A 13,078-nucleotide genomic window follows, 5' to 3' on the forward strand; every position below is an offset into this window, starting at 1 on the left:
AGTGCATCATACGGTAAAATGTGACTGGTGTTTTTATCCACTATTGATTTTGATCGCATCTTGGTAGTGCGCAGCTCAGCTCTCCTACTGCATAATCAGACGTGAATACCTGGGTTTGGCTGATTGCACTTCATAAAATCTAAAGGCTTGGCTCCATCATTGCAAGGCAAGATTAAATAAACGCAGGCTCCAATCATGCCATTTGATCTTGTTAGTGCCATTTTGAAACACTTAAACTGTTGACCCGTTCATTCGTTGCTGAGTCAAGCTCCAAACAAATCTATCTGAATAGGCCTTTTGTATCCAATTGTTTCACTTTTGGAGGGGAAAGACCACTATGGCCATCGACACATGGTTCAAAAGATTATTCAGAAGCCCTTTGATTCACTTAAGAACTGAGCTCAGCTCAGAACAACTACCCGTAGCTTAAAAAATTATACAATTGTGTTTACGTCTGTGTAAGCTCTCAGCTAGCAACCACTCATTTGACGACAATGAGGTTAAAATCTTAGCGAAAGAACATAGATGGTTTGAAAGGGGGGTAAAAGAAGCGATTCTTATAAAACAACAAAATCCTTCATTAAACCGGTCTGGTGGGGTGAGGTTCAATTTGGATCGTTCATACAATAGCCTGCTCAGGCAAAACAGGTTAGGCAACTTTCGCAATGCTGATGAGGGTCGTTATGCTGATGAGGTGATACCGGGGGGAGTGGGGGTAATAGGCCAGTCGTTAGTCAGGAATGTAGGAACAATCAGTGGGGCCACAGGGAGGGGTCCCGCCCCCCCCCCCCCAACCTGAGAGTTGGGACCTATCATAGCTGTGTCCGGCGCCACCATGTCTGGACATTAGGGATATATAAATGGGGCCGATACGACCAGTCAGACTTTAGTTCGCTGACAAAGCCTCTTGGATAGGAGGCGAAACGTCCGAAACCTTCACTTTTGTACAGATGACGGCTGAAGAAACCTTCTCATCGACAATTGAGTTTATTAACCCTTACAGGAACAGTGGTTATCATGTTATCAGGTTACAGATGGTCATTATTGGTACATTTCCGGACTATAAGGCGCGCCCAAAATACTTCGAAAGATGACCTTGCGCCTTATTGGCAGGTGCGCTTTATATGTGAAGTAATATTGAGCTACAAAACATCTCGCAACAACTGTCAGTAACCAACGCCTCCATTTTCTTCTGTAGAAGAAGTAGTGCGCGGACCATGATGGGATATATAAAATATAACCCCAGCCTCTACTGTAGCGCCTTATAATGTGGTGTGCCATGTACACTGGAAAATACGATAAATCCAGTTCTCCAGGGCTCTTATTTGAGCACGTGTACATTTTGAGGAAGTGTCTGCCTAAAATGGAATCTTCTTCCAGGTCATCCATCTCCATATATTTGTGTTTAGATCATACACTGTATAGCAATATCATATGTTTATTATTGTTATTACGATCATTGTCAGTTCAGTGTACAGTCATGTTATTCTGTCTTAACTGGTTCATGTATAGGGACTTCCACCCCAGATTTTTTTTTTGTCTCCAGTGCTGACTTAAAAGACTGTTATTGTATCATTCTACCCATTATTTATGGTCCTTTATTAACCAACCATCATGGTTGGACTGGAGACAGTTCCACTGAAGAAAGGACAGGAAGCAGAGCTGGACGTTGCAGAGCTGAAGAGCAACCATGCAGGTTGGATAGGATCAGGAATTAGTATATCGGAGGGACAACTCGGCTTCGGAGACAAAGTCAGAGGGGCCAGACTGAGATGGTTTGGACATGTCCAGAGGAGAGAGAGTGACAATATCGGGAAAGGATGCTGAGCCTTGAACTGTCAGGCAGGATACCGAGAGGAAGACCGAAGAGGAGGTTTATGGATGTTGTCAAAGAGGTCATGAAGGTAGCTGGTGTGAGAGAAGAGGATGCACAAAACCGGCTTAGATGGAGGACACTGATTCGCTGTGGCGACCCCTGAAGGGAAAAGCCGAAAGGAAAAGAAGAAGAAGAATTAACCAACCATTGTGATCATTATTCAACAGGAATGCATCGGATTGGATGACTCAATACTGATTTATTTGATGGTGTCAGAATTCATCTGGGGGGGTTGGGGTGGCAGGGAGAAGCTGACATATTTTCAAGATTCAAGTGAGATCCTTACAGGATGGGAATCAATGGTACCTTTAATTACAGAATTTGAACAGTGCAGTATTAAAAAGTCAAAGGCAGCAGACCGTAGCAGGATTATTAAGCAGGTAAAAAAATGTTGCACGACATGGTCTACTGGTTAGCACGTTGGTCTGAAAATACAGAGTTGCAGCGTTTGATTTGGGCTCCGGCCTTCCTGTGTGAAGTTTGTACACATGCCTTTGTGAGTAATCTGGTTTCCTACCACTTTCCCAAAACATGGCAGATTACTCGTACTTTAAATTGTCCCTCTGTGTGAATCTAAGCATGGATGGTTGTTTGTCTGTGTGCCCCGCAAATGGCAGGCAACCAATTCAGGGTGTGCCTTGCCGATGATGGCTGGGATACCCTTGGAAGGACGAGCATATCAGAAAATCAAGGGAAGGAAAATAGTGAGTGGATGACAGGAAGGAGACAACAAATAGTTCGATGAATGAGTAAAATTCAACTTTTGTGTTTGAGCTCCAAGATGGGAGCAGGATGGAAGTTGGAGTCTGGCTGAATGGAAGCAGGGTGTGATGGGAGTCATTTTCACAAGGATGTGATAGTAATTTGTTTTATTTTATGTTTTCACTATGGTCGGATAAAGAGGGGGGACAGGATTTTTATTTATGAGAGTGGGATGAGACCGCAGGAGTGAAACTGCACCCCCTTGTCTGTCTCTAGCTCTGGGTTCTCAAATTCAGTGTCTCGGTTTTACAGTTTCTTCCAGTCCAATAAGTGAGCACTTGGGTCCATTCATCATCCACTATTAGCCACAACTTTGGACAGCCTGGGCAAAGTTCTACACACTCAATTGCCCACAAGGCATTCAGTCGCACCCGTGCAAAGCCAGGGTGTCAAATTGGGATTAAAGCAACAAACACACACATCGGATACATACAGAAGGCCACTGTAGCACAGCTTCATCTGGTGATGTTTGTTCTTCAAGGCAGTACATATTGATGATGACGACATCATAACACGTGTTGCAATTTAACACATGTCAAGCTGCAAGTGACTTCGGGGGTGAGGAGGGCAATATGTAAGATTCGGGCTATTGCCGAGGAACATTCTGGGCTCTGCTGTTTGGACTTTAGGTTGTTTGACCCAGGAGAGACTTGTGGAATATTTCCATATGGAAAAATATCATTTATTATTGTATGCATACAGTGCCTTGTCATTGGGGTGGTACTACTTTTGTACTCAACATATAGTATGGGCACAACTGCACTTCTATGTCTTGGGAAGCTCCTGCAACTATTTACCAGTACAGTGATACTAGTTATCATTCTTACGGAGTACAGTAGACCTTTATTATGAATACGTATTGTGTGGTTTTGTATTGTATTGACTTCAATCATTTTGGACAATCTATTGTCATATTGAAGCAATGTTTCTTAACCTGGGTTTGACCAAACCCTACGGGGTGAGTTGGTCTCAGGTGTTCGACAGAGCCTCTGCCATGGAGGGTAAGACTCATGTTTGTTTGTGTGTGTGTGGGGGGGGGGGGGGGGGGGGGGGGTTCATTCATGAAGGGTTCGGTGAACATTTTTGTCAACTCTTATCTGTGTCTATCCTGTAGAATCTGCTCCTGGCAGAAATACAGTAAAGTCTCGTTATATCGATATCGGATATATCGATAGTCCCGGTTATATCGATACTATTTCTATGCACGCACGGAGAAAATTACATGCAAACAGGGTCGGATATATCGATAGTCCCGGTTATATCGATATTTTTTCGGACTCCCTTGAATATCGATATAACGAGACTTTACTGTATGTAAATTCGCTGTTTCCTACAACATTTCGCTGCTACCTGTCTCTTTCCACTCAGTCATTGTTTCACTCTGTCAAAATGACTGCTGTAAGTTGGCCCGGTAGTCGAGTGGTTAGCACGCCGCCTTAACAGTGCAGAGGTTGCTGGTTTTCGTGTCGGTCTGGCCTCCCTGTGTGGAATTTGCATGCTCTCCCCGGGCCCGGGTGGGTTTTCTCCTGGTCCTCCGGTTTCCTCCCACGTTCCAAAAACATGCTTGGCAGGCAGATTGAACACTCCAAATTGTCCCTAGGTGTGAGTGTGAGTGTGACTGTTGTTTGTCTTTGTGTGCCCTGAGATTGGCTGGCAACTAATTCAAGGTGTCCTTTGCCTCGTGGCCGAAGACGGCTGGGATAGGCTCCACCACCCCCCATGGCCCTAATGAGGAATAAGTGGTACGGAAAATGGATGGATGGACTGCTCTCAACATTGTCATTGTGATCATAAAGCTTGTTTGTGACCTTATTTTCACATATTAAGAATAGGGAAGTAAGATATTGAATAAAAAGAGTGAAGTACATTTTATGTTCCAAAATCCTGACTAATCCATATTTGAGAAATCTCTTATTACCAATTATTTATCAAGATCTGCCACTTGATTTCACATTTGAAGGTCAGATGAACCTAAAATGAGAGTAACCCTCGAAACATAATCTGATGACTCTGACAGCATCTCATGAAATAATTTATTTACTGGAATACCAGGATATGTGAAACTCATACAATTCAGAACAGCACGACTATTTAGCCACAGGCAAACTCTCATGCAGGAGGAACAGAAACATGCGTAGAGACATTTTGAGATGAAACGGTTCAACAAGTCAATGCACATTCTGTAAAATGAAGGTTAACATGGTGTAAGTCAATCTCACTGTAACAGTAACAATGTTGCAAGGTTGCAGACTAGACTGTAGAAAAGAAGTGGACTTGCATGTCCCGTCGCCTTGATGTTAATATAAACTCAAGAGGAGATGAATCAACAATGACGAGCCAAACAATGGCACAAAATCACTCATTTGTGAATTAATAATAATAATAATAATAATAATACATTTTATTTTAAGCGCCTTTCAAAGCTCTCAAGGACACTTTAAAGTCACAGACAAGCATAGGTACTATAATAAATAAAATAAAATCACAAATGGAATACAGTGCAATAAATAAAATACAATTATAAATAGAAACAAGAGAAAGAGCTACACAGAAAATGCAATTTCAAATTGGTGGGTTTTGAGATGGGATTTGCAGGTGGGAAGAGAATCAATATTATGAATGTTGGGAGGAAGTGACTCCCAGAGTTTGGGGACAGAGCAGCTGAAGGCTCTGTCCCCCATCGTGCTGAGACGGGCGGGGGGAGGGGGGCACACAGAGGTGGAAGGAGGAAGAGGATCTGAGGGAACGACAGGGAATACAAATTTGAAGAGGGGCAGATAGGTATGGGCGGGCAAGGTTATGGATAGCTTTGAATGTAAAATGAAGAATTTTAACGTTGATTCTATATTTGACCGGGAGCCAGTGGAGCTTCTGGAGGACGGGGTGATGTGGTGAAAGGATAAGGTTCTGGTGATGATCCGGGCTGAAGAATTCTGAACGAGTTGAAGTTTGTGGAGAGGTTTCTGAGGGACACCAGGGAGAAGTGAATTGCAATACTAAAAGACTATGAATGAGAACAGCAGTGGTGTGAAGGTTGAGAGACGGGAAAAGACGATTAATATTGCGTAGGTGGAAGTACGCAGATCGGGTTGTTATTTATATGGGAGTGGAAAGATATTGAAGTAAATAGAACAGTACCTATACCGAATACCTAAAAGTGAGGGTCTTTTTTTGTTCCATCTGAACAAATGCCACCTTTACATCTTGATTTTTATTTTTCACCCTCCCCTCAACCCCTCTTAAATTATTGCTGTGGACTGCAAATTTCCCCATTGTGGGATGATTAAAGGCTTTCTGAGTCTGATTAATTTGGTAAAAACACGTCCAAATACAGAATTTTAGAGAATGTTACGACTGGAGTTACTTTTTGTAACGGGGCTGCAAGCTGACATGGACAATGAGATGCATGCATAAGTAAAATGTAAAGATAGTAATTTGAACATAGAAATTAAGGCCAAGGTGTTCTCTTCTTTCCTTCTTGATGCTACTTTGTGTTGAGGACCTTATTTTACCATTTGAATGATTTGTAAATATGGCAAGTGTACAAAAACAGACTTGACTTTCCTGGCTTTGTACTAGAATGCTTTGGGAGCATGATGGCTCCACGCTACCCTCCCTTCCCCCCCAACAAGACCTCCAGAGACATGCTGTCATATGCAAGTGATTTATACACTAATCCTTTGATAATCCCAACAAGAAAAGGGTCACATTGAAATCCACTGGCACCGCCACTTTCTTTTCGTAAAAGGGCAAAATACTTTATAACTATCAAGCGTGTGACACGTGATTCACAATTCATGCTATGATGCCACTTAGCGGCGGCAAGGTGACTGGTGACTGGTTAGCACATTCGCCTCTCAGTGAAGAAGTTATGTGTTCGATTCTAGGCTTGGATCTAGAAAGCCATGTCGAGTTTGTGTGACCCTGCGTGGGTTTTCAAAATTTGTTTACATATGTGCTATCTCGAGGTACTACTTACTGTATTTATAAATGATTCTGTATTGTCACTATTCACAACAATTCTTTTCCTTTTGGCTTTTCCCTTCAAGGGATCGTCACAGCGAATCAGTGTCCTCCATCTTCAGAGGTTTGATTTGCATGTTTGTTTTGGGCAAAGCTTTTACGTCGGATGCCCTTCCAGACACAACTCTCTGTACAATAATTAATAAAACAATTGAATCAACATATAAAAACACATGTTTTTGGAACTACATTTTATGAATGGTTGGCCTTTGAGGCTTATTGTTGTTTTTTGAGTGTGTTACATAAAAAAACACTTTGTAATAATTACATTATCATGTCCAATCATGTTTAGTTGAGTGTGTTGCAGAAAGCTCGCCTTCGGGGACAGCACCTACAGAACACACCAGGCACGACATGCAGCGGCGAGGGAAAAATGTATAAGCGCTTGAATCCGAACATAATCACCAAGCTAAAAAGCTTTGATGGCATTTAGTTTTATTGAGTAAATAATTCTAATACACCGTCACAAGTATAACACAGAACGAAAAAGTTAACACACCTTGCCAACATGCAAATACATCCAATCTGTTTGTCGATGTACTGTAAAAAGCATACAAAGGTGTATCATCTGGAGCTTTTTAGAAGCAATAATTAATCATAACTGAATTAATCAGCGGATGTTTTGCCAGTGAAATGCTGACATCTAAGAGCTTATTGCAAATGTATTTGAGGCTCCATGTACAGCACCGGTGTCAAAGTCAAGGCCCGGGGGCCAACTCTGGTCCGCCATATCATTTTATTCAGCCCGCGAAAGCAAATCAAGCATGTCAAGTGCCATGATGCTTGCTAAAGTCCGAACCAAAATTTCAAATTGTCCGGGGTAAACGGCAACAACAGTCATTATTCTTGACTTCAGATTTGAAAACTAGTTATTCATTAATTTTTTGTCCATTTTGAATGTAATATGATGAGGAGATGAAATATTCTAATATTTTCCCCAAATTGAATGAAAAAAAATGAGCTTGACACTCCTGCTGTGCAGTGAAATCATGAATGTGTTTCTAAATAATTTTCAAATGTTGAATAACGGTTATTGGGAAGCTGACCTTGTAGATCAGGAACTGGTGAGTTATTTGAGAGAAGTGAAACTTGACTTCTTCATTTGCATAGAGACAAAGTGGAGGGGATAGGAGCCATGCAGGTTCATTCTGAAACGGCAGAGCTTCATTAGTTGAGCGCAGAGATTCTATTTCTGTTGCATCCTTCATCTTATCTCAAAACTAATGTGATTAAAATCCAAACAACCCACTTTCTTTTTCCAGATCTCATCATAAACACATGATTCATAATAATTAGAATAGCACAAACAAAAATTATTGTTCGCAACACCCCCACGTAAGGAGATGATTTACATATGCTAAAAATCACTTTAATTTAAATTTAAAAAAATGTAATGCGTCTATTCTTCTCCGTTCGTCTCGAAGCACAGTGGATTTTCAGTTTTTTTTTAACAGTAATACCCCTTTTTACTTGGATAATTCAAACGTCACTACAACTTGAATTTAAATACATTTCAGAGGCTGTCGTTTTTAGTTTCACCCAAATACATGTATAATTTTAATCATCATTTCCAAATATACAAAACAAATCCATCACTGACAAGTTCTATTGCGATCTTTGTATACATTTTAGCTTGATAAATCGATGATTATTTTCTGACGCCTGTAATTCTTCCCGCCCTTCTCTGTCGTGTATGTCGCTGTCTGATGACGTCAACAAGTGTGTTTACCATGGCAGCGGCTACCTTTGCTAACTGAAAGACAAAATGTCATTTTTGTAGCGTTTACAGCGGCCACGAATCGAGAACACATTTCTCAGAATGACGAACAGGACGTCTTATTTCTATGACCCCGACGTGGGCAACTTTCATTACGGTGAGTAAGTAGTTGTGATGATGAGCGGGCCGACAAAATGTAATGGATGCTCATCATATCTGTGGATTTTCTTTGCTTCTCACGAGTCGCGTGTTTATTTAAAATATAGGCCCGCCCCGGTGTCGTTGAGGCTTCATTGCACGAATGTTTTGTATAATGTTTCATCTTATACAATTTACCATTTGAAATTAGGTTTGTAAAGCTGAACATTTAACTGCAAAATAAGAATCTTATCCCAAAACCCTGTTGGACCCAAGCTCGAAGCTTTCACCGTCACACACAATATGGATACTGAAATGTTTTTCCCCCCGAAATAAGGTGCCGGTCATCCGATGAAGCCTCACCGATTGTCCCTGACTCACAGCCTGGTGCTGCACTATGGGCTCTATAAGAAAATGATGGTGAGGTCAACGGTTCATTTTTACGAGAGCTTTTGATGATTTTATTTTATCCACTAAATGGGCACTTATAAGTCCTATCCTGGTTGTTTTAGCTCCTTATATGTGTTCAGATTAGGTTTAGAAATCGGACAAAGTAGAGAAAATCTTTGTATACCGTGGCCAGATACAACATGATCAGCTTTCCCATTATCAACAACCGTGGTCACTAGACAATTCAAATATCTCTCCTCGTGAAGCTGTGTGAAGCGAATTTAAAACAAATGCTTTCACTTCATGACTTACTGGCATCACTGACAGCATGGCCTGCTTGAATTAAAAACAGTCATCGACTGACCGTTTTTAATAACTGCATACAATTTAAGACCTAGCATCAAAAACTTGCCAGTGTATTTTTTTGAACCAATAAAGTATATTATACTTGAATGCTTTGGCAGGTGTTTAAGCCGTACAAAGCGTCACAGCACGACATGTGTCGCTTCCATTCTGAAGACTACATTGACTTCCTGCAGAAGGTCAGCCCCAACAACATGCAGGGCTTCACCAAGAGCCTCAACACTTTCAACGTGGGGGATGATTGGTGAGTGTTTCCAGGCAACCATGTCAATATCCATCCATTTACTTTCAATACGACAAATAATTTCCATTTAGAAAACAGTGTGTATCTGTGCAATTTGATTTATTATTATTGAGCTGACATTTTGCTGTGGCGTGTCTCAGTCCGGTCTTTCCAGGTCTTTTTGAGTTTTGCTCCAGATATACGGGAGCCTCGTTGCAGGGCGCCACTCAACTCAATCACAAGGTAACGCCACGCATTTATGGAAAATGTAGAAATGACATAATTTCACCAGCATGTATTGACCTCACCGTGTTGTCTTTCAATCATTGTATTGATTGATGGCGCCCTACGTTACATTCCAGATTTGTGACATCGCTATCAACTGGGCCGGAGGATTACACCATGCCAAAAAGTTTGAGGTCATAATTCTTGTCATAGTCATAATTCTTGTTATGTGATTGTCCAAATCAATCCAGTGCATGAGCCCTGTTTTCCCATTTGCTTTAATTATTTATTACTTATTTCTTATTTTAGCAAAGGTCTTTGTGTTGCATTTGCAGGCGTCGGGATTTTGTTACGTCAATGACATAGTCATCAGTATACTGGAGCTCCTCAAGTAAGACGACACACAATGGGATGTTACAGATTGCTCAACTGTATCACTCTACACACTATTATTTGTGTGTGTGTGTGTGTGTGTGTGTGTGTGTCTTGATGTATTTAGATACCATCCCAGGGTCCTGTACATCGACATAGACATTCACCACGGCGATGGCGTCCAAGAAGCCTTCTACCTTACTGATCGTGTCATGACCGTGTCCTTCCACAAATATGGGAATTACTTTTTCCCTGGAACGGGTGAGCACAATGTGTAATCTGGACCATATGTGTGATTATAAAAAAATCAGACTTCCTGTTTAGAAAATTTATTGAAGAAATGTGTTACATATGTATTCGGTTAAATACATAAGCTCAGACACGGTATGGCATCTGCAGTTGTATCTTCCGACTCAAACTTTCTTTGGTGTTTTATTTTTGTCTTGACAACACTTCATCACAAAGGCAATTCAGTGATTTGAAACCGTGCGCTTGTCTCTTTCTGCAATTGTGGAATCACGATGCATTCTGCATGTGTTATCCAAGGTGATATGTATGAGGTCGGAGCCGAGAGTGGCCGTTACTACTGCCTCAATGTTCCTCTCAGGGACGGCATTGATGACCAGAGTGAGTTATGCACCATCCCCGCCATAAATATATCTCTTTTACAGTCACACTTTTTGACTGTGTTTGAATGTCGTTCGAGCTTTGTGTGTGCATTTGTTAGGTTACAGGCAACTATTCCAGCCTGTTATTAAGCAGGTGGTAGATTTCTATCAGCCTACGTGTATCGTTCTTCAGGTAGGCCAGACATCTAATTAACATCTCACAAACAAACCCTTCTCACTTATTTTTGTTTTTGGTAAACTTTGAAAAACATTTGAAACACTTCAAAAAAGTCTTGCACAATTCCTGTTAGATAAATCCATCAAGTTCATCCATGTAGTTTTACATTTGCTGAAGCAGAGCCAAAATTGCCCTTACAGTGCGGGGCAGACTCTCTCGGTTGCGACAGACTGGGCTGCTTTAACCTCAGCATACGAGGACACGGGTTTGTATTTTCACTTTTATTTGTTGAACCGCTTTCTAATACCATTCCTTCTAAGTTGCAGTGTTTTGTCTCGTTGCGCAGTGAGTGTGTTGAGTTCGTCAAGAGCTTCAAGATTCCTCTCTTGGTCCTCGGCGGAGGCGGATACACGGTGCGGAATGTGGCTCGATGCTGGTAAGTTAGCTCCACGTGCGAGACAGCGTTCACACCGTGCTCACGATACACACGCTAATTACGTTATATGTGGACAAGGCTATGAAATACTGTGATCGTGAGGTACAAGTAAGTCGCGTATACTCATGCGAAAGTCAGTTTTTAGTCAACCAAGTCAAAACTCATGGTCTTGTCAACGTATGTTGTAGTGATCATAAAAAAAAATCAGGTTCATTGCGAAAAGTACATTAAATCTAAAATATTCTTCAACTCTGCTTCACATTACAGGACGTTTGAGACGTCTCTCTTATTAGATGAATCGATCAGCGACGAGCTGCCTTACAGTGGTGAGATTCTGCAACTTCATGAATACTTTTGAGGGCATTTGTTCGACTTTGGCGCCACCTAGTGGAAAGACTTTGGCCTAGATGTAGTCAACATCTGTTGAGGCGACGCTTAAAACATTTCCTTTTGCTTTTCCAGAATACTTTGAGTACTTTGCTCCCGACTTCACCCTGCATCCTGACGTCAGCACCAGGATAGAAAACCAGAACTCCCGACAGGTGAAAATCCAACAAAACGATTGCGATTGAAAGCACGTCTTCCATATGTAACCACACCAATCTTGAATGGATTGTCGGGTGCAGTATTTGGAGCAGATCCGTCAGACGGTGTTTGAGAACTTGAAGATGCTGAACCACGCTCCCAGCGTTCAGATCCACGACGTCCCCTCAGACATCATGAGCTACGAACGCGCCGATGAGCCTGACCCCGATGAGAGAGGAGGCGAAGAAAACTACACGCGGTCAGAACACACTTTAATGACTCAGACAAGTACCACAAGGATGTTCATGAAACACATCTGATGTTTGGTTCCTGTTGTCACTCCTCCACAGGCCAGAAGCAGCGAACGAGTTCTACGATGGTGATCATGACAATGACAAAGAAAGCGATGTGGAAATTTGACCGGGGTGATTTATAACCAGCGGTTTGCCTCTTGCCTTTTTATATGAGATCACTGACATTTATGATGGACAAAGTGGATATCTGAACATTTAAAAATATTTCTAGTTTAAATGTTTTGTACATCTGTTTTCATCAGAACTAGCTTGTACTATGCCCAGTTTTTAAATGTGTCTTCTGTGGTCATGTTTAAACTTTATTACTGAGAGATAGTCACCTGCAACACTTCTTTTTTCATTTGTAAGGTTTGGGCACAACCTTAACAACAAGCAATTGGTGATGTATTTGTTGACCTCGTTCATCGGGAAGGTTTATGCACCAGTTGCATTTACAGTCTGAACCTGGTATAGTCTCAATTCCCTTTGACGGAAACATTTTCACGTGCCTTCTTGTTCTCATTGGTATTACATAAACCTTTGGGTTTTTTTTTTGCGGGATTCTACAGACTTGTGCAAGTGAACATGTCACTGTATTATACACTAAAATAATATCTGGTAAATGGAAGGACTTCCTGTGTGCAGCAGTTTAGGTAAGTCAGTGATTCACTGTAAACTTTGAAACTTGGTTGGCTGATGCAATTGAGTTCTCTTTTGAGCCAGATTGTTGTGCTTTTGATATTTTTGCAGCATCTTTTTGTTAAAATAAAAGGATTACAACAGATCAATCTTTGCTTTTGTCACACTTAACTCATTCATGCCAGACATGCAAAACATTTTTTGACTCCAGTGCCAGGGTTTTTGTTATTTTCACTCAATTCCAGGACCCACAGAATATTGAGTTTTTAGGACTACATAATCACTAAATGCAGCGTAAGAAACCTAACTC

At 41.4% G+C, this 13,078-nt stretch overlaps 1 protein-coding gene across 1 annotated transcript; it reads left to right on the plus strand.

The window, feature by feature from the left end:
- Positions 1-8,360: 8,360 nt before the first annotated feature.
- On the plus strand, positions 8,361-12,917 carry hdac3 (histone deacetylase 3). Its single transcript, XM_088989488.1, has 15 exons — positions 8,361-8,535; positions 8,854-8,936; positions 9,371-9,513; positions 9,654-9,735; positions 9,855-9,911; positions 10,053-10,108; positions 10,217-10,350; positions 10,636-10,716; positions 10,817-10,890; positions 11,076-11,140; positions 11,222-11,311; positions 11,579-11,637; positions 11,774-11,853; positions 11,938-12,095; positions 12,187-12,917. Exons 1-15 carry the CDS (start codon positions 8,481-8,483, stop codon positions 12,254-12,256), a joined length of 1,287 nt encoding a protein of 428 aa, XP_088845614.1. The 5' UTR covers positions 8,361-8,480; the 3' UTR covers positions 12,257-12,917.
- The last annotated feature ends 161 nt before the right edge of the window (positions 12,918-13,078 follow it).

The sequence above is a fragment of the Hippocampus bargibanti genome, linkage group LG02 (assembly GCF_051943395.1).
Source record: "Hippocampus bargibanti isolate YZ-2025 linkage group LG02, ASM5194339v1, whole genome shotgun sequence".
Classification (NCBI taxonomy): Eukaryota; Metazoa; Chordata; class Actinopteri; order Syngnathiformes; family Syngnathidae; genus Hippocampus; species Hippocampus bargibanti.

Coding starts and splice junctions, on each gene's coding strand:
- hdac3 (XM_088989488.1), top strand. CDS start 8,481: ATGACGAACAGGACGTCTTATTTCTATGACCCCGACGTGGGCAACTTT. Junction 10,109..10,216: donor AGTATACTGGAGCTCCTCAA/GTAAGACGACAC, acceptor TGATGTATTTAG/ATACCATCCCAGGGTCCTGT. Junction 10,891..11,075: donor CTACGTGTATCGTTCTTCAG/GTAGGCCAGACA, acceptor TTGCCCTTACAG/TGCGGGGCAGACTCTCTCGG.